Raw genomic sequence first — 21902 nt, 5'->3', positions numbered from 1 at the left:
AGTTTGCCTCCGGTTTCTGAGAGTTTATGTAATTTCCCCCTGAAGAGAAAAGGGGTAAAGTAGTGTTGTGGCTACATTGGTTCACTTGAACACACAGAAATAAAGGTTAAAGCAAAACAAATAAAATGTAAAGTGACACCTTCTTATTTGTCTAACTAGTGTTTTGACTGCCTTTGGAAATGGGGTTGTTAGATCCTGAAAGCTACTCAAGAAATCTATTAATTTAGTGCCATAAAAAGTAATGTTAGTTCAATATAAAGGTATAGCCTAATACATTTTTGTTTATTTGTTAATCTTTATTTTTGTGTATAAAAAAGGAGTGATGTTTTGATCAAATAACAAGATTTTCTAAAAAGTACTGTATAGGCAAATCTTTCTCCCCTGCCTTTTCTATCCTGTCACATTCCCATTCTCTGTTTTACTCAGGACCTTGCAGACAAAGGATTAACCCCCTTCTGCCTTTGCTCCAGGAAATATCAGCTTCACAATCTGTCTGCTCTCCTCCCCCCCCCCCTTAGCTCAGGAAAACCAGCTTCATGGTCTTCCCCCTCCCCTCCTCTCTTAGATCCAGGAAAAGTCAGCTTCACGTCCCCCTCCCCCGCTGGTCTTCATTTATTACAGTAGGTGGCTGCCCAACCCCAGTCTGGTCTCTGTCCCTCTGTCTTTCTCTTTCTCTCTCTCATTCTTATAGCCTGACAGTGAACTGTGCACACATCTGCAGTGTTTATCTCATTTGAGTCAAGATGAACAGCCCGATGATTAGCCCCAGTGCAGAGAAGCATCGCATCCCACTGAATGATGGGAACTCCATCCCACTGCTTGGACTTGGTACCTATTCGAAGCCACAGAAGGTGAGTGAGCCCTCGGTGCATCTCCATCCATGGGAGCTGGGCACTTTCTTGCTGTTTTTTTCAGCCTAAAAAGATGTTGATATTACTGGACCCTGCTGAAGTAGAATAGTGACATGGTAAACAAGAGTAAAACTGCCTGTGAAAAGTTTTATTTTGCAATTGGAAGAAGGGACAGAGAGGGTGGGGACCTGAGCTATTGTGTAAATCTGGGAACTGGTAGAAAGAGAGAAAACAGAGGAAAGGGTCTAAATGGAGGAAGGCGAACATTAGTTGCTGCAGGGACCTGTACTTTGGTGCTTTTTAAAACATTTGATCTGGAAACGGGAATGACAGGGTAGGTGATCAGATTTGCAGATGACACAAAACTATTCAAAGTTGTTAAATCACAGACTTTGTGAAATTGCAGGAGGACCTGATGAGACTGGGCATCCAAGTGGCAGATGGAATTTAGTGTGGGCAAGTGCAGAGTGATGCACATTGGGAAGAATAACCCAGATTATAGCTGCTTGATGTTAGATTTCACATTAGCAGTCAGTACCCAAGAAAAAGATCTAGGTGTCATTGTGGACAATGCTTGACATTTTTTGCTTAGTGTGCAGTTGTGACCAAAAAAGAAAACAGATTGTTAGGAATTGTCAGGAAAGGAATAGAGAATAAAACAAAGATTGTAATGTCTCTGACTGTATCGTTTCATGGAACGACCTCACCTTGAGTATGTGTACAGTTCGGGGCACACTGCATTTCAAAAAAGATATATTAGAATTAGAAATAGTTCAAAGAAGTGTAACCAAATGATTAGGGGGATGGATTTCTCTCATTTAAGGAAAACATATATAGAGGTTAGGACTCGATAGCAAAGAGAAGAGATGGTTGAGGAGGGATATGAAAGAGGTCTACAAAATCCTGAGTGGAGTGGAACATATTAATGTGAATTATCTACTCTTTCAAAAACACAGAGACTAGGGGCATGTTATATAGTTACATAGTAATACCTTTAAAACATATAGGAGAAAATATTTTTTCACTGAATGCATAGTTAAGCTGTGGTACTCATTGCCAGAAGGGAAGGGAAATGGGACTTGATATACCACCTTTCTGAGGTTTTTGCAACTACATTCAAAGTGGTTTACTTTGAATGTAGTTCATTTTGTATTTATTTTGTACCAAGGGCAATGGAGGGTTAAGTGACTTGCCCAGAGTCACAAGGAGCTGCCGTGGGAATTGAACTCAGTTCCTCAGGATCAAAGTCCACTGCACTAACCACTAGGCTACTCCTCCATGTGGTAAAAGCAGTTGGCATAGCCGGGTTTAAAAAAAGGCTTGGATAAATTCCTGGAGGTAAAGTTCATAAACTGTTGTTAAGGTAGATCTGGGGAAAGCCACTGCTTATCCCCTGAGGGTAGGTATCATAGAATCCTGCCACTGTGTGGGATTCTGTCAGGCACTTGTGATTTAGCTTGATCAGTGTTGGAAGCAGGATACTGGATAGAAGGACCTTTGGTTATGCTCTTATTGCAAAGATTCAGCTCATTTTAAGCAGCGACCTTAATTGTCCGTCACTTGCAACACACGCTTCATTTAACAGTCACTGGAGTGGTTTGCATGCATTCCACTTCAGTTTTCCACACTAGATAATACAAATTTTATTTGGCAAATGCCTTTTCCAAGAAGGACCAAGACAAAATTACAAGCTTCAGATAGAAACACACAAGTAATGAAAATGTAAGCAAAGACTGACAGCATTGCCACTTTAAAGCAGAACTGAAACATGTCCAGATTCTGGATAATTCTCTTTAACACTGGCATGGAATACCTGACAAATCCATTCAAGGGAAGCACAAATAGATTTAGCACTGTGCAAAGTCTGTGGGGGTAGTTCTCTTTGCCATTTAGAGTGGTTCAGCAGTAGAAAGCTTTTTTTTTTTTTTAATTCACTCTTATAGTAACATTTTTTTTGTCTGCATTTACCTGGAATATACACACTGCAAATTGAAACCAATGTTAACTAAAACCTTTTTGAGGCATTTCTGCCAGAGGAGGCACAGTTTAATTAGTTTATAGGCCAAATAGAAGTGGAATGTTTGAGGTGCAAAGGGCATAACTTTCACTTTGCTGTGACAGATATCAAAGATGGGGGTGGGGATGTAGGTGTGTGAATGGGAGAATGAAATATAGTGAAGTTAAATATTATACTTGCTAGATATGGTGTACAAGCAAACAGAGATCAAATTCTGGAATTTATCAGGATATTAGAACTGTTATTATACATTTATATAGTTCTAGAAAGTGTACATAACACATGGTTCCAGTAAGAGATGTTCCCTGTGTCATGAAAGCAGGCAGGAGCGTCTCCTGTCCACTTAAATGGCCTGTTACCACCCAACCACCAATATTCAGCAGCACTAAAGCGGGAAGTGCTGCTGAATATCGCCTCTGACTGGCCCCCAAAAAGTGGGCCAATCAGGGGCGGGGCTGGAGAGGAGCCAGGGCTTATGCAGGCTCTGGCAATATTTAGCTAAATCCTACATAAGTTAAGCAGGTGAATTTAGGACAGCTCAAATTTATTCTTTTTCCCCTTCCCACCCACCCCCATGTGCGGTTGTGGTGGTGGCACCCCCCCTGACAACAGCACCCCCCCCCCCCCCGGGCAGCAGCCTCCTCCCATCCCATTCCCACTCCTACCTCCTAGTCAGGATAGGACCCCTCCCCCAGGGCCTACCTGAACTCCTTGCTGGTCCAGCGGAGCATTAGGGGCAGGAGCAAACCTCCGTCTTTCCTGTCCCTAGCAGCATCTTCTTTAATTTGGCTGCCACAAGCTTTTGCGGTACTTGTAGTACAGCGAGCTGCCACAAGAGGTCACAGCAGTCATTTTGAAGAAGCTGCCACTAGAGACAGGAGCGAGGAGGTTTCGTTTCTGCCCCCCCCCCCCCCCGATGCCCTGCTGAACCACCAGGGAGGTCAGCTAGGCCCGGGGGGGGGGGGGGGAGGTCCTATCATGATTGGGAGGTGGGGTAAGGAGTGGGATGCTGCCTGGGGGGAAGGGCTGCTGTTGGGGGATGAGAAGCTGCAGCTGCACATCAGGGAGCTGGGAGGGGGCCGGGAAGGGGAAAAAGCCTTTTTTAAAAATGCAGGTCCCGACCCGATATTCAGCTGGGGCCCGCATATCTTTCTATGCGGGCCCCGGCTGAATATTTGATAGGCCCGCATAAGCTTTGGCAGTCGGCCTGCTCTCTTTTAGCCCCTGATATTCAGTTCTGGTGCCCGGACATGGCCCAGCACAGAATAGTGGGGGCTAAACTAGCTGGCGACTGAATATCAGGGATTAAGAATTTGAGATGAATTGAAGAAATGATTTAAGATTCAAAGTTGTATTAATAAATAAATAAATAAATACTTTTAAAAAATGAGATTGTGAAACTATTTAAATTCTAAAAGAGAATTAAGAAAATACGTCCTTCTCAAAATTATCAAATAAAACACAGATTGCTCCAAAGAAACTTAGGTGATGTATCCCCCATTATGAGAAAAGAAACAAACTGAAAGCAACAAAGATTCAAAACATAATCTCACACTAAACCTGGCACATACATCACTGGACCCTTAATATCCCCCCACAGCTAAATCTAATGAAAAAGTCTTAGGTAGTTTTATCTAAAAGAAATCCTTCTAATTGCGCTAGGTAAAAAAAAAATGGTTTTTTTGCCAGAGTTTTAGTGTATGAGAATAAGTTGAAATGCAGATTGGCTTGGAGGGGCATTTTTGAAAGAGATGTCCATATTTCGATTTGGACGTCCTTGCAAAATGTCCCGATCCAGGGGCAGGAAAACCCGTATTTTTGAAACAAGATGGACGTCCATCTTTCATTTCGAAAATACCATCAGGGACATCCAAATCCTTAAATTTGGTCGTCCTTATAGCTGGTCGTTTCTGATTTTCAGTGATTTTCGAAACCAAGGATGTCCATCTCAGAAACGACCAAATGCAAGCCATTTGGTCGTGGGAGGAGCCAGCATTTCTAGTGCACTGTCCCCCTGACATGCCAGGACACTAACCAGGCACCCTAGGGGGTACTGCAGTGGACTTCATAAATTGCTCCCAGGTACATAGCTCCCTTACCTTGTGTGCTGAGCCCCCCAAAACCCACTACCCACAACTGTACACCACAACCATAACCCTTACGGGTGAAGGGGGGCACCTAGTTGTGGGTACAGTGGGTTTGTGGTTGGTTTGTTGCCTCCCCAAACGTAACAGGTGGGGGGGGGGGGGGTGGTGCTGGGTCCGCCTGTCTGAAGTGCACTCACCCACTAAAACTGCTCCAGGGACCTGCATACTGCTGTCATATGACATCTGAGGCTGGCATTGAGGCTGGCACGAAATATTTTGAAAGATGTTTTTGAGGGTGGGAGGGGGTTAGTGACCACTGGGGGAGTAATGGGAGGTCATCCCCGATTTTCTACGGTGGTCATCTGGTCAGTTCGGGCACCTTTTTGTGCCTTAGTTGTAAGAAAAACAGGTCCGGGTGAAAACGTCCAAGTGTTTGTCAGGGACGTCCTTCTTTTTTTCGATTATGGGTCAAGGATGTCCAAGTGTTAGGCACGCCCAAGTCCCGCCTTTGCTACGCCTCCGACACGCCCCCTTGAACTTTGGCTGTCCCTGCGACGGAGTGCAATTGGGGACGTCCAAAATCGGCTTCCAGTTATACCGATTTGGACGACCCTGGGAGAAGGACACCTATGTCGAAAGATGGGTGTTCTTCTTTTTAGAAAATGAGCCCATTAGGGATAAAATAAAATTAACAGCCTCTTAGATTTGGGAAGTTTCTGACAGTAATTAACTCAGGGGTCCTTTTACCAAGCTGCAATAAAAAGGGCCCTGCGCTAGTGTGAGAGCCCTTTTTGTCACACGCTGTGGCCCTTTTTACCAGAGCGGGTAAAAAGGCTAAAACTGGCATAAAGAGCCAAGCGGTAAGATTTCACTTACCGTGTGGCCATATGGGGGCAGCACTTAACACCTCCCATTGAGGTGGCATTAAGGGCTCCTGCGCTAACCCAGCATTAACCTGGTAGCACGCGGCACTGCCCAATTACCGCCGGGTTAGCGCTGCGCTGGAAAATATCTAGCTAGTTTCTGTAGTGTGGCAGATGGCGTGAGCTGGGGCTGGAACTACCGCTGGTGCCCGTGTTCCAGATTAGCTTGCAGTAAGCCCGCGTCGGACTTACCACTGCTCTGTAAAAGGTCTCCTGAGTATAGACTTTGTTCTATTGAGAAAATTTACCAAAAGTAATGTGAGGAGAAACAGGCAGGACCTTTGTTTAAAAAGAGGAAAATTGATCAACATTGGCAAGTAGGCCTTTATTATTTATGCAGCAGGAACGCATTAATAAATTAAAAGGCAAGTTAGCCTGCTGTGAGACCAACTGCCAGCATAAGAGTGTTGAGAGACTAGTGCTGGAACCTGTTTCTGGCAGGAATGCTGTGTTAAAAGCAGTTAAGAATCAATCTTTCAGAGATCTTCACGAGGGAACTGAACCAATGTTGGATATTTTTGGTGCCAAAGCTTTAAGAAATACAGAAGTGCCAAAACTAAAGTAGCCTCGCCAATAAGCTGCACAACTGAGGTCAGAGACCAAGCGTCAGCTTTACAAGATTTTCTGGCTGCACTGATCAGTGATAGCGATTACAAGTGCTTACTCAACTATACACTCCTGTAACACTTGACATTCAGTAAAGCAGGGGTGTGCTGGTAAATTGTTAACAGGGGGCTCTCTCTCGCCAGCAAAGTAAAAGAGAATTCAGGAGGGGCCCAAGCCCACATTTTGGGATCCATTTGTTAAAGTAGCCATGGAGAACCGGCTCCCAAAATTCTTAAAAACTTAACAAACGACTCTCGAGAGCCTGTGAGAGCCTGCTCCAGCACACCACTGAGTAAAGGTTTATGGAGCGAAAGTTTTGGCCCACAGAAACCTATAGCTGGGTAGCTTGCGGAAGCAGAAGTATTGATGTAGAAGTTCATTTTCAAAGCACATAGACTTACAAAGTTGCGTAGGTTACAATGGGGCTCATTTTCAAAAGAGAAAAATGGCCAAAAAGTGGCATAAACCGGCAGATGGATGGTTTTCTCTCAAAAACGTCTCTAAATCGCTATTTTCAAAACCCGTTTTTGTAGACGTTTTTCTATGCTGTTCGTCTGCAGTGTGTCCTATATCACAAGAGGTTGTGTCAGGGGGGTGGGATTTGGGTTTTCCTAACACTTGAACATTTTTATGCCATAATGCAACAAAACAAAAACGTCCAGGGCTAAAAGATGGACGTTTTGGTCTGGACCTGTTTTAACCCTTTAGTGTCCAATGTTCCCGTAATAAGCCATATGGGAACAGATTGATGGGAACATTGGGCATTTAATAATGACTAAGCCACAAAAGTGCCCTAAATGGTCAGATGACCACTGGAGGAATAAAGGAATGACCCCCCCCTCTCTTACTCCCCCAAAGATGTAAAAGAAACAATACATATCAGGCTTTATGACAGCTTCAGAAGGTATGGCTATTCCTATTAGAGCAGCAAGCAGGTCCCTGGAATAGCCTAGTGGTCCGTGCAGTGCACTGTGGAGAGGGGGACCCAGGCCTATAATCCACCCTGTTACTTTTATTTATTTATTTGTTTGTTTGTTACATTTGTATCCCACATTTTCCCACCTATTTGTAGGCTCAATGTGGCTTACATAGTGCCGGAGAGCTGTCTGCAGACTCCGGAGTAAACAAATACAAGGTGATGTTGTAGAAGGATAAGGTTCATGTTGTAGGACCAGATAAAGGAATCGTACAACGGAAGAGTTGTGTGATGGCCATTACGAACTTTAGTGTTGTTGTGTCGCTGAGATCAGGTGTTTAAGTTGGGTCGGTAGGATATGCCTTTTTAAACAGGTAGGTCTAAAGTGATTTTCTGAAGTGTAAGTGGTCGTATGTGGTTTTCAAGTCTTTTGGTAGTGCGTTCCACAGTTTTGTGCTGATGTATGAAAAGCTGGATGCATAAATTGATTTGTATTTGAGTCCTTTGCAGCTTGGGTAGTGGAGATTTAGGTACATTCGTGTTGATACGCATGTGTTTCTTGTTGGGAGGTTGATCAAGTCTGTCATGTATCCCGGTGCTTCACCGTAGATAATTTTGTGAACCATAGTGCAGATTTTGAAGGTAATGCGTTCTTTGATTGGGAGCCAGTGTAGTTTTTCGTAGAGGTGTTTTGCGCTTTCAAATCTTGTTTTTCCAAAGATGAGTCTTGCTGCCGTGTTTTGAGCGTTCTGAAGTTTCTTTAAGGTTTGCATCCCGCATAAATTCCATTGCAATAGTCTGCATGGCTTAGTACCATTGATTGTATCAGGTTGCCAAATGTTTCCCTCGGGAAGAATTGTTTCACGCGTTTGAGTTTCCACATTGAGTAGAACATTTTCTTTGTTGTGACTTTTGCTTGGCTCTCTAGTGTTATGTTGCGGTCCAATTTAACGCCATTTAATGCCATTTTTTGTGTATACCTTACCTGTCTTTTACAGGGCACAGACCGTATAAGTCTGCCCAGCACTATCCCCACCTCCCAACCACCAGCCCTGCCTCCCACCACCGGCTAAGCTTCTAGGGATCCCTTCCATGTCGAATACACTAGACATGTTGAATTGGAGGAGGAGGAGGAGGATGTTGTTGCCTATTGCTGTTTCCTGCTTGAATTTGGCTAGGAGAGTGAGTAGTACTGTTTCTGTGCTGTGTAATGGGCGAAAACCAGACTGTGATTCATGTAGTATTGAGAATTTGTTTATGTGGAGGGGAATAATCGAACGGCGCCGGCGAAATACATGGCCGGCGACGTATTTTGGCGGTGCCGCAAACAGCTGGCCAGACCCGTATTTTCGAAAAAGATGGCCGGCCATCTTTTGTTTCGATAATACGGTTCCGGCCAGCCAAATGCCTTGGATTTGGCCGGGGTTTGAGATGGCCGGCATCGTTTTTTAGCGATAATGGAAAGTTATGTCGGCCATCTCAAACCCCGGCCAAATCCAAGGCATTTGGCCGTGGGAGGAGCCAGCATTTTTAGTGCACTGGCCTCCCTGACATGGCAGGACACCAACCGGGCTCCCTAGGGGTCACTGCGGTGGACTTCAGAAAAGCTCCCACGTGCATAGCTCCCTTACTTTGGGAGCTGAGCCCCCCAACCCCTCCCCCCCCAACCGACTACCCAGAAATGTACTGCACCCACTAAAACTGCTCCAGGGACCTGCATACAGCCTCTAGGACTTATTGCTGCTGTATACCTTTGGCACACCAGTTGACACCTGAAGACTAATCTCTTTGAAAAAGTCCTTTATTTGAATAAGCACGCTTACTCACAGTTAACTGCAGATCAGAGGTAGTGCCCCACTGGCAAAGAGTCCCCTGGTACTAAGATAAGCAGTAGGTCAGAGCTGGCACAATGGTGTACAATGCCCTCTTTCAGCACCATTCAAGGTAAGAACTTTCTCTAACGTGGGTAACACAGGAAAGGGAACTAAAACTGGCTTACAAAAATGGCCACTACCGCATGGACTATAACAGGAAACAAAACAGGGCACAATCTGACCCTGTAAGCAGGGGGAAAGCACCAGGGGAGTAAAGCCTACCAACCAGGGGCGTATCTGAACTGCGGCGGTAGGGGGAGCCAGGGCCAGAGTGAGGGGGCACATTATAGCCCCCCCCCCGCCGCCGCCGCCACCATTGCCGATCCCCCTCCCCCCAGCCGCTGCCATTGCCAATCTCTCCCCTCCGTTGCTCGCCTACCTTCACTGGCGGGGGACCCCAACCCCCGCCAGCCGAGGTCCGCGTCCTCCTGCCGCTGCCGGCTGCCTTTAAAAGAATTCCGTCAGCTGGCGGGGGACCCCCAACCCCCGCCAGCCAAGCCGAGGTCCTTTCATTTTTCCACTAAAGCTGGCGCCGAAAGTTTCTTTTGAGTCTGACGTCGCTGCACGTTGTACGTGGTTTGGTTTGTTCACAAGTTGGTATAGTTTCTTAGTGTCTTTGTAATCTGTTCCTATTTTAGTTTTGTAGTATGTTCTTTTGGTCTGTCTTATTGCGTATTTGTATTTTCTTTGTGATTGTTTCCATGTGTTGAGAGAGTGTTCATCTTTTGTTTTTTTCCATGCTCGTTCGAATTGTCTAGATTGTGTTTTTAGCTTTTTCAGTTCATCGTTGAACCATGGTATCGAGCTGTGCTTGCGTGATGTTCTTGTTCGTAAGGGTGCTATTTCATCTAGTATGCATTTACATCTTTTATCCCATTCCAGGAGGTAGTTTGTGGATTCTGTTTGTGCTGTCCATTCATTGTTGTATATCAGTTGCCAGAATGTTTTCGCGTCTACATGCCCTCTTGATGTGTATGATGTGTGTTCTTGAATTTGGTGTACTCCCTTCTTTCACCAATGTAGGGATAGGTTTAGTTTATAGTGATCTGTCTAGGGTGTTTCTGTCCATTGTAATTTCTGCTATTGTTAAGTTTTGCTCTGTTGAAAGTTTGTGTGAGATGAGATCAAGTATGTGCCCTTTGAAGTGGGTTGCTTCCATTTGTGGCCATTTGAGATCCCATAGGTGAAGGAATTCCTTACATTCTCGTGCGTTGATTGCATTTGGGTCTTCTAAATGAAGGTTGATGTCTCCTAGTACTAGTACATTGGAGTTGGTCATACATGTATTTGAAATGAAGTCCATGAAGTTGGTCTGGCCTTCGTTCCAGTTGCCTGGAGGTCTTTAAAACAAGACACAATTTAAATAATCATGTAGGGTTTTGTTATGGATTCTGATTGAGGTGATTTCAAGTTGGGATGTCATGGACTCGGCAATGGCTTTGGTGGTAAAGTGAGATCGATAGATTAGTGCTATGCCTCCGCCTCTTTTTCCCTTTCTGGTTCAGTGTGTGATTTTGTATCCTGAAGGGCACAGGTCTAGGATTATGGGGTCTTTTTGGTCGTGGATCCAGGTTTCACTGACGAAGAGTAGGTCAAGGTCTTCTGCCGTGATCCAGTCTGTTAGCGTTGCTGTTTTGTTTACTGCGGATCTGGCATTGATGTGGCCCACTTGGATTGTTTGGTATGAATCTTCTGCGTTTGGTGTTGTGTGGATTTTTATTAGTTGTCGTTTCTTAGATGAGGTGAGTTTATTTGGGCCCTTCTTTGCATTCTGAGTTAATTTGTTAAGGTTGTTGTCTGATTGATGAGGTGTGGTGTGTCTAATTAGTCTCTGATGATTATGCAGTATGCGTATGATATTATTGTCTGCAAGAGGGGTGGTCAGTGTAAAGTGGATCAGTGATAATGAGTAAATTATTAGGAGTAGTTTGAGGGTATTCATTTTGGTTTATGTTCGCTGTGGCTAGAAATGGGGCTATTCCTGATGACTGGGTGTGTGGGAATAGTTTTGTTCTTTGGTGTGAGTCTGGTGTTTTGATCTTGTGTGTTATTTCAGCTTGCCATTCTGGCTGTGGAGAGCAGTATTGAATTAGGTTTCAATGATGGGTTAATGAGTCAGGCAGGCAGGCAGCACTTCATTCATCAGGTAAAAAACTCCAGGTGGAAAAGTGCAATAAACTTAAGTGTGCATAAAAGTGGTTGTTCATAAGTTATTAATCATGATAAGAACAGTGAATTTCAAATTCATTTTTTTCAAAACTTTTTCCAATTTTTTTTCAAGAAAGCCTGCGTTCAAATGTTGACATTCAACATCTCACTGTAACCATGCCAGTTCAGGATAATGTAAAATATTTATCTGTCCAGCGCCAATAGTTAGTGAGGATTTAGAGACATCAGTGGGTACTGTGGATGCTGTAAGATGCGAGTAGCAATGGCAGAGACCATGACAAGCTCCCCTGCTCTGAAAACGCCCAACACCATGGGTTTAACTACAGGTCTTTCATCAGGGCTCAGGTAAGCGCCGTCTCCCATGAAAGGAAAACCTCCAGTGTTGATTAAAGCCTCCACCCTACCCGTTCCCAAATGACTCCAGGCAAGCCAAACGTTCCCTTGCGGCACTGGCAGGCACCCAAGATCTCCCACTCTCTGACGCTTCTCTCTCTGGGCAACTGCTCGCGATCTGTTCACACACAGATGCTCCTGGGCATAGAGACTCTGGTCGCTCCTCGAGTGAGCGCGGGCTGCCCCCACCACGACGGCCGGTACATGTGACACTGGACAGCATGGCCTGGCCGTGGGCTTCGCAGGTCCCACGCGTCGCTGCTGATGGCCGTTCCTCTCACCTGTCCTCCCCGACACGTACCACATGCACGGTGCTTTCCGTTCTCTTTCTCTTCCTGCCGCTTTGGGCCGGCGTCCGGCTGGCCGGCTCTCGTAGAGGTGTGGGTGGGCGCCGAGGTCCAGCAGTGTAACGCTGTGTTCCTGAGATAAGAAAGAGCTGCGGTCGGCTTTCGGCAGCCTGACCGGGGAGGATGTCAGCGGGATGGCTTGGTTCATCAGCGCTTTCCGTCTGACCTTCCAGGTAACCACTACAATAGCCCGCATTCCTCCCGGTGATGCTGGAGGTGCGGGTGGGCGCCAAGGCCTGGCAGGGTAGCGCTGCGTTCCCGAGACTGGGAGGAATCTGCGGTCGGTTCTCGGGACTCTCAGCAACCCATCTGGAGAGGATGACCATGAGATCACTCGATCCTCCAGGTGAGACCGTCGATCTGGATCAGGCAGCAGTCTACCGTCGGTATGTTGACCTCCGGGTCCACTTGGTAGTCGCACGACCTGTTCCCAGCTGATTTCTAGCCAGGGGTCATCGGAGCCAGCTGCTCCCATGACCTCTAGGTAGCGGCTTGTGGTAGAAAGTGTCAGCCCCTAAAACCTACCAAAAACCTACTGTACTCACATATAGGTGACACCATAAGGGCTATTGTAATGGTGTATAGTTGGGTACAGCAAGTTTTTGGAAGATTTTGGAGGACTCACCATACAATATAAAGGGGTAAAGGTGAGATGTGTACCTAGCACCTTTTATGTGAAGTGCACTGCAGTGCCCCCTAGGGTGCCCCACTGCTCTGCTGGGATCTCTGTGTGACCAGTCTACTATGAATGCTGGTTCCTCCTACATCCTAATGGCTTGATTTTGTGCATTTTTCACTTGGACACTTTTTTTTTTGTTCAAAAATGGTCCAAAAAGACAGACACACTATGCACAAAATGTTTAGAAAACATCTAGGAAATGGCCATTTTTGAAACAAAAAAGATAGATGTTTTTCAGGTTCAAAAATAGCCATGTTCATCTCTTGATTTTTGGACATTCTCAGCAAAATGTCCAAAGTCAGATTTAGATGACGTATTGAAAATGCACTTCTATGTGCTTTGAAAATGATCACCTAATTTTTACTAAAGGGCAGTAGGGCTACTTCCTGGGTAGCATACAGCAAAACAGCACCACCATAGGGTGCATTGAGGCGTGCCCTGTGGTAATCAGGTAGCACATGGTCATCACCGCATGCTGCCTGATTCCCGCAGGATTAGCGTGTGAGCCCTTACCACCAACTAAGTAGGTGGCGGTAAGGGCTCAGATGGGATTGGCTGTGTCAGTTGTGAAATTAGCAGATAGCCATTACTGAAACAAAGAACAATTCCAGCATTTTTCTGCCACACTAGAAAATGGTCGGAGCACTCGGTAAACCAACATGCTAATCGCAGCGCTAGCCACTTTCTAATGCAGCTTGGTAAAAGGACCCCTAAGTGTTAGAGCAGTGATAAGTTGATGGTCTCTGAGCTAAAAGTATATTTCAGTGAAAATTAAAAAAAGAAAAATAACCTCAGTACTCAGGGATATAATTAAAAGTTAGGGTTTCCTTAGGGCTTAACAATTATTGTTTTGTTTTTAGTAGCTACTAACATGAAGTAAAGAAGGCCAGAAAAACACAAAGGACAGAGACACACAGACAAGAGTAAAGAGAGACAGTTTCTTTTTTTTAATTTGGTTAAAGGTAGGGAGTAGGTTCTGCTTGTTCCTGTGCCTGTTCCTGGTTCCAGTGTAAGCATACATCACTCTGTGGAGGATAATCAGAGAGAGACATCCACTGAGTCCAATTGGTACCTAATGCAAGAGAGCTTCGAGCTGGTGAAAATAAGTACAGAAATAATATAGAGACAGACACATAAAGAAACAGAGACAGATACGGAGAATACAGAGACAGACATTTGTAATATCTTTTTGCCCTCCCCAAGTAATAAACTACTAATTACCCATAGCCTGCACTGTCCACCACTCCAGGCAATAATGTATTTATCACTCACTAAGTGAGGAGACAAAAAGATTCAGAAGGCTACGGATATATGAGAATAATTATTTATTTCACTTACCAAGCAATGATACAGGAGATAATCAGATAGGCTGAGTAATGCAATCAATTCTCATATGAGAGACTAACCGTGACACAAGCGTGACCACTTACATCAGTTCTCTGGCTGCTTTGGTCCATGGTTCTAACTTTTATAACTTCATGTCCCATATACTTATCATTGGAAATGCAAAATCATCATATCAAAGCATATTTCATTGGGGTTACAGGTAGGTTACCATATGGCTCCAGAAAAAGGAGGGTCTGGGTTTTGCTTCCATTGACAGCAATGGAAGTAAAACCCAGACTGGCTCAACTTGTCCTCCTTTTTCTGGATCCATATGGTAACCCTAGTTACAGGTTCATCAAATTATAATTGCAGATTCATCATATTATTGCATTTTTACTTATTCTCCGAGGACAAGCAGGCTGCTTGTTCTCACTGATGGGTGACGTCCTCGGCAGCCCCTCCAATCGGAATCTTCCTAGCAAAGTCCTTTGCTAGCTCTCGCGCGCCCGCGCGCACCGCGCATGCGCGGCCGTCTTCCCGCCCGAAACCGGCTCGAGCCGGCCAGTCTTCTTTCGTCCGCGCTCGGTACGGCTGTGTTTTTTGCCGTGTTGAGCCCCGGAGAGTCGACCTCGCGCGTCCGTTATTTAATCGACGTGTTTTTTCTTCGGAAAAGTTTTCTTTCGTTCGGAAAGTGCTCCGGAAACCCCCTTGGGTTTCGTTTGCCCCTTCCCGTATTTCCAGTTTTTGCCCCGGTAAGTTTTCTTTCGTTGTCGGGGTAGGCCTCTTTTCGGCCTCGGTCGAGATTTTTCTCCCTTAAAGTTTTGGTGCTCCAAATTCGTCATTTCGGATTTTGACTTCGCCGGCGTGATTTTTCCGCCCATGACATCGAAGCCTTCCAGCGGCTTCAAGAAGTGCACCCAGTGCGCCCGGGTAATCTCGCTCACTGATAGGCACTCTTCGTGTCTTCAGTGTCTGGGGGCCGAGCACCGTCCCCAGAACTGTAGTCTGTGTTCCCTCTTACAAAGGCGGACTCAAGTAGCGAGATTGGCCCAGTGGAACGTTTTGTTCTCGGGCTCTTCGTCGGCATCGGCACCGGGGTCATCGTGTGCATCGACGTCATCAGCGTCCAGACCTTCTTCCTTGGCTGCCAGTGCATCGAGTGCATCGAGGCATCGGCCCTCTGCATCGGCGCCGAGACATCGGATAGCTGCATCGACGTTGGTGGTACCGGGACCTCGTCTCCTGATGTCGTCGGACGGTGATGCATCGAGTGGAGTGCAGGTGAGGGCTGTCCATTCCCCTGCTGGTGGCGGTGAGCCCTCGGGTGGGTCTCCTCCTACCCTGAGGGCTCCTGCGGTACAGCCCCCCCGAGACCGACCTCCTTCGGCCTCGGCCCCGAGGAAGCGACGGATGGATTCTACGTCCTCCTCGTCGGTGCCGGGGAGCTCCGGTGACATGCTTCGGAAGAAGTCGAAGAAGCATCGACACCGGTCTCCTCCCCGCGTCGGCACCGAGAGCTCTGGGTCGCCGAGGGAGTCGGCACCCAGCAGGCATCGGCACCGAGTGGACCGCTCACCCTCTGTTCAGGAGGTGTCGATGCGCTCCACTCTGGACAGCCCGGAACAGCCTCCACGCCCGGAACAGGTTCTGACGTCGATGCCTGCATCGACCTCCATGCCTTTCTCTGCAGCTGCTCTGAACGAGAGCCTCCGGGCCGTTCTCCCAGACATTCTGGGAGAGCTGTTGCGCCCTACCCCTCCGGTACCGGCGGTGCTTGCGCCTCCGGTACCGTCGAGCGTGGCGCCGGCTGGCCCATCGCCCGGGGTGAGGTCCCCGACGTCGGTACCGCGTGCAGTGCCGACTGCGGCCACCTCCCAGGAGGGCTCCCCGACTACGTCGGCGGAGGGAGCTTCGCCGATGCGGGCGAGGGAGTCTACCTCTCGACGCCCCCATCGTGGACGTGGCTCCACGGAGTCGAGCCGGGCACGGTTGCAGACGCAGGTCCGTGAACTTGTGTCTGACACCGAGGGTGAGGCCTCGTGGGAGGAAGAAGAAGACCCCAGATATTTCTCTGACGAGGAGTCTGAGGGTCTACCTTCTGATCCCACTCCCTCTCCTGAAAGACAGCTTTCTCCTCCCGAGAGTCTGTCTTTTGCTTCCTTTGTCCGGGAGATGTCTACGGCCATCCCCTTCCCGGTGGTTGTGGAGGACGAGCCCAGGGCTGAAATGTTTGAGCTCCTGGACTATCCTTCTCCACCTAAGGAAGCGTCCACTGTTCCCCTGCACCATGTCCTCAAAAGACATTGCTGGCGAACTGGACCAAGCCTTTAACTAATCCCCACATCCCCAAGAAGATCGAGTCCCAGTACCGGATCCATGGGGACCCAGAGCTGATGCGCACTCAGTTGCCTCACGACTGGAGTTGTGGATCTGGCCCTAAAGAAGGCTAAGAGTTCTAGGGAGCATGCTTCGGCGCCCCCGGGCAAAGACTCTAGAACCTTAGACTCCTTTGGGAGGAAGGCCTACCATTCCTCTATGCTCGTGGCCAAAATTCAGTCTTACCAGCTCTACACGAGCATACACATGCGGAACAATGTGCGACAGTTGGCGGGCTTGGTTGATGCTCTTCCCCCTGAGCAAGCCAAGCCTTTTCAGGAGGTGGTCAGGCAGCTGAAGGCGTGCAGAAAATTCCTGGCCAGAGGAGTTTATGACACTTTTGATGTTGCGTCCAGGGCCGCTGCTGAAGGTGTGGTGATGCGCAGGCTCTCATGGCTGCGTGCCGCCGACCTGGAGAATAGAATCCAGCAGCGGATTGCGGACTCGCCTTGCCGTGCGGACAACATTTTTGGAGAAAAAGTCGAGCAGGTGGTAGAGTCTCTCCACCAGCGGGACACCGCATTCGACAAGTTCTCCCCGCCGGCAGCCTTCAGCTTCTACCTCTACAGGTAGACGATTTTTCGGGGGAAGGAAGACTGTTCCCTATACTTCTGGTAAGCGTAGGTACAATCCTCCTTCCCGACAGCCTGCGGCCCAGGCTAAGCCCCAGCGCGCTCGCTCTCGTCAGCAGCGTGCGCCTCAGCAAGGCCCCGCGGCTCCCCAGCAAAAGCAAGGGGCGAGCTTTTGACTGGCTCCAGCAGAGCATAGCCGACATCCAAGTGTCAGTGTCGGGCGACCTGCCAGTCGGAGGGAGGTTGAAAGCTTTTCACCAAAGGTGGCCTCTCATAACCTCCGATCAGTGGGTTCTGCAAATAGTCCGGCAAGGATACACCCTCAATTTGGCTTCCAAACCTCCAAATTGTCCACCGGGAGCTCAGTCCTACAGCTTCCAGCACAAGCAGGTACTTGCAGAGGAACTCTCCGCCCTTCTCAGCGCCACTGCGGTCGAGCCCGTGCCATCCGGGCAAGAAGGGCTGGGATTCTATTCCAGGTACTTCCTTGTGGAAAAGAAAACAGGGGGGATGCGTCCCATCCTAGACCTAAGGGCCCTGAACAAATATCTCGTAAAAGAAAAGTTCAGGATGCTTTCCCTGGGCACCCTTCTCCCCATGATTCAGCAAAACGATTGGCTATGCTCTCTGGACTTGAAGGATGCCTACACTCACATCCCGATACTGCCAGCTCACAGACAGTATCTGCGATTTCAGTTGGGCACACGCCACTTCCAGTACTGTGTGCTACCCTTTGGGCTCACCTCTGCGCCCAGGGTGTTCACAAAGTGCCTAGCTGTGGTAGCAGCGGCGCTTCGCAGGCTGGGGGTGCATGTGTTCCCATATCTCGACGATTGGCTGGTGAAGAACACATCCGAGGCAGGAGCCCTGCAGTCCATGCAGATGACTATTCGCCTCCTGGAGCTACTGGGGTTTGTGATAAATTATCCAAAGTCCCATCTTCTCCCAGTGCAGAAGCTCGAATTCATAGGAGCTCTGCTGGATTCTCGGACGGCTCGCGCCTATCTCCCAGAGGCGAGGGCCAACAACTTGTTGTCCCTCGTTTCGCGGGTGCGAGCGTCCCAGCAGATCACAGCTCGGCAGATGTTGAGATTGCTGGGCCACATGGCCTCCACAGTTCATGTGACTCCCATGGCCCGTCTTCACATGAGATCTGCTCAATGGACCCTAGCCTCCCAGTGGTTTCAGGCTGCTGGGGGTCTAGAAGACGTGATCCACCTGTCCACGAGTTTTCTCGAATCCCTCTATTGGTGGACAATCTGGCCCAATTTGACTCTGGGACGTCCTTTCCAAATTCCTCAGCCACAAAAAGTGCTGACAACGGATGCGTCTCTCCTGGGGTGGGGAGCTCATGTCGATGGGCTTCACACCCAAGGAAGCTGGTCCCTCCAGGAACGCGGTCTACAGATCAATCTCCTGGAGTTGCGAGCGATCTGGAACGCCCTGAAGGCTTTCAGAGATCGGCTGTCCCACCAAATTATCCAAATTCAGACAGACAACCAGGTTGCCATGTACTATGTCAACAAGCAGGGGGGCACCGGATCTTGCCCCCTGTGTCAGGAAGCCGTCAGCATGTGGCTCTGGGCTCGCCGTCAAGGCATGGTGCTCCAAGCCACATATCTGGCAGGCGTAAACAACAGTCTGGCCGACAGGTTGAGCAGGATTATGCAACCTCACGAGTGGTCGCTCAATTCCCGAGTGGTGCGCCAGATCTTCCAAGCGTGGGGCACCCCCTTGGTGGATCTCTTCGCATCTCGAGTGAACCACAAAGTCCCTCAGTTCTGTTCCAGGCTTCAGGCCAACGGCAGACTGGCATCGGATGCCTTCCTCCTGGATTGGGGGGAAGGCCTGCTGTATGCTTATCCTCCCATTCCTCTGGTGGGGAAGACTTTGTTGAAACTCAAACAAGACCGAGGCACCATGATTCTGATTGCTCCTTTTTGGCCGCGTCAGATCTGGTTCCCTCTTCTTCTGGAGTTATCCTCCGAAGAACCGTGGAGATTGGAGTGTTTTCCGACCCTCATCACACAGGACGAAGGGGCACTTCTGCATCCCAGCCTCCAGTCGCTGGCTCTTACGGCCTGGATGTTGAGGGCGTAGACTTTGCCTCTTTGGGTCTGTCCGAGAGTGTCTCCCGCATCTTGCTTGCTTCCAGGAAAGATTCCACTAAGAGTCCTCCGCACTCACCCTAAGTTCTTGCCAAAGGTTGTGTCGGAGTTCCATCTGAACCAGTCAATTGTCTTGCCAACATTCTTTCCCCGTCCTCATTCCTGCCCTGCTGAACGTCAGCTGCACACATTGGACTGCAAGAGAGCATTGGCCTTCTACCTGGAGCGGACACAGCCCCACAGACAGTCCGCCCAATTGTTTGTTTCTTTTGATCCCAATAGGAGGGGAGTGGCTGTAGGGAAACGCACCATATCCAATTGGCTAGCAGATTGCATTTCCTTCACTTACGCCCAGGCGGGGCTGGCTCTTGAGGGTCATGTCACGGCTCATAATGTTAGAGCCATGGCTGCGTCGGTAGCCCACTTGAAGTCAGCCTCCATTGAAGAAATTTGCAAAGCTGCGACGTGGTCATCTGTCCACACATTCACATCTCATTACTGCCTGCAGCAGGATACCCGACGCGACAGTCGGTTCGGGCAGTCAGTTCTTCAGAACCTGTTTGGGCTTTAGGATCCAACTCCACCCCCCGAGGGCCCTGTTTGTTCTGTTCCAGGCTACACTCTCAGTTAGTTGGTAAATTTTTTAGGTCAATCTCAGTTATGTCCTCGCCGTTGCGAGGCCCAATTGACCATGGTTGTTGTTTTGAGTGAGCCTGGGGGCTAGGGATACCCCATCAGTGAGAACAAGCAGCCTGCTTGTCCTCGGAGAAAGCGAATGCTACATACCTGTAGAAGGTATTCTCCGAGGACAGCAGGCTGATTGTTCTCACAATCCCGCCCGCCTCCCCTTTGGAGTTGTGTCTTCCCTTGAACTGTATTGTATTGCTACATACTGGACTGGCCGGCTCGAGCCGGTTTCGGGCGGGAAGACGGCCGCGCATGCGCGGTGCGCGCGGGCGCGCGAGAGCTAGCAAAGGACTTTGCTAGGAAGATTCCGATTGGAGGGGCTGCCGAGGACGTCACCCATCAGTGAGAACAATCAGCCTGCTGTCCTCGGAGAATACCTTCTACAGGTATGTAGCATTCGCTTTATCAGCAATAACATTTTTACTTTACATCAGCAAAGTCATTCTTGTTTGCGAAATCATCTTCCCAGTAACCATATTTGTGTTTTTCCACCCACCTGCTTCCACGGTTAACAGAGGTTAACAGAAATTTCCCCTTAGATTAGCAAAGTTATAAACCATATTCTCCTACAAAGCATTTTTCTATTATTTCTCCACGTCAGCTGATTTTGCTCTTTCATAAGCAAAAAAGGACATGAGATTCTGTGTCACGCTTGTTAACTAGCTTCTCAGTGACTTGTCCTCTTCACCTGTACTGTGAGGCCTAGCTTTACTCACAACTGTCAGGCTGCCATAGCAGTCCTGTCATTTGGGTTCATGCAGGGGCGTAGCTACGGGTGGGCCTGGGTGGGCCCAGGCCCCCCAATCTCGGTCTAGGCCCACCCAGTTTCTCTGATCCACCAATTGGCGCCGATCTTCTAGGCGCCGGTTAAGCACAGCTTTTTAGTTCAGCTCCACAAGCCTGGAGCGTTAAGGCCTACCTTGTTTTCTTGCAGTGCTCGGTTCCGGATCACAAGTTGGTATTGGAGTTACTCGCTGCTAATGCCGCTGCTGCCATAGTGGTTTGTCTGCACTCTGCAGCTACTCTCACTGGTGCCTGATGCTCTGCCACTCCCCCGCGGCGTGAATGCGACTTGTCGGGCCCGGTCTCTTCCAACTGTGCCTGTGTACCACTGCCAGCACTGAGCTCCTCCTAGGACCCGTCCCACATCTGGGTCGGATCCTAGGAGGAGCTCCGTACTGGCAGCGGAACACAAGCACAGTTGGAAGAGACTGGGTCCAACGAGCCGCATTCACGCCACGGGGGGGGGGGGGGGGCGCGTGGGGGGCAGGGCAGCAGGCGAGAGTAGCACGATGCTGTGTCACTTGGGACTGCCCCAATCTTCAATGGTTCCTCAGCTCACATCCTCAATGGATTATTGAGGATCCCAGCTGTAGGGGCTAACGGTGCAGATGGCCTCTCCGTCGGAGCAAGGGAAAAAAGTCAAGATGGCACAAGCTGAGTCTTCCGCAATCATAAAGTTGGACTCGCTTAGTCTTTTTGCCTTACTGCTCTGTTTTTTGCTTACCCGATGCCTCGCAAGCAGAAGGGGAAGTGAGAGCCCTTCTTCTATTGGGCTTAACGCCTCCCGGACTGGCGGTGTCTAAGATTGTGGGATATTTGACTTAGTCTCTCGATGGGGGTTTATGCGTCAGCCAGGCCCCTGCTGCTGGCAGCGTGGGTGGAAGCACTGACCTGCTTGGGGGCGAGGTTTCCCTCAGCCCTCACGAGTACTCGACGTCGGCACTCATAATAGTAATACCTGGTCTCTCTGGAATTCCTCCCGCTTCTTTGGGAGCTGTTGGATTTGGCTCAGCTGGGTGTCTGAGCTCCTCCTTGAGCCTGGAAGAACCACAGCCCACTATAGAGGATTTTTGTACTAATGATTTCACATGAGATATGATAGAAAGCTTTTTACCTCTATTCCCAAAAGCTTAGATAGAAACTTTAAGGTGAAAGTGTCTGCTTTGATGGTAAACCTCTGAGGAAACC

At 48.6% G+C, this 21902-nt stretch overlaps 1 protein-coding gene across 1 annotated transcript in view; it reads left to right on the top strand.

Annotated features, from left to right (window-relative positions):
- Positions 1–350: 350 nt before the first annotated feature.
- AKR1D1 (aldo-keto reductase family 1 member D1) overlaps positions 351–21902 on the top strand; it is a 116219-nt gene continuing 94667 nt past the window's right edge. The window contains exon 1 of the mRNA XM_030214996.1: positions 351–851. Coding sequence (XP_030070856.1) covers positions 744–851 — 108 coding nt within the window. The 5' untranslated portion in view covers positions 351–743. The remainder of the gene's footprint in view (positions 852–21902) is intronic.

The sequence above is a fragment of the Microcaecilia unicolor genome, chromosome 9 (assembly GCF_901765095.1).
Source record: "Microcaecilia unicolor chromosome 9, aMicUni1.1, whole genome shotgun sequence".
Lineage (NCBI taxonomy): Eukaryota > Metazoa > Chordata > Amphibia > Gymnophiona > Siphonopidae > Microcaecilia > Microcaecilia unicolor.
Note: the sequence above shows the minus strand (reverse complement) of the source record. Positions and strands in the feature narration are given on the sequence as shown.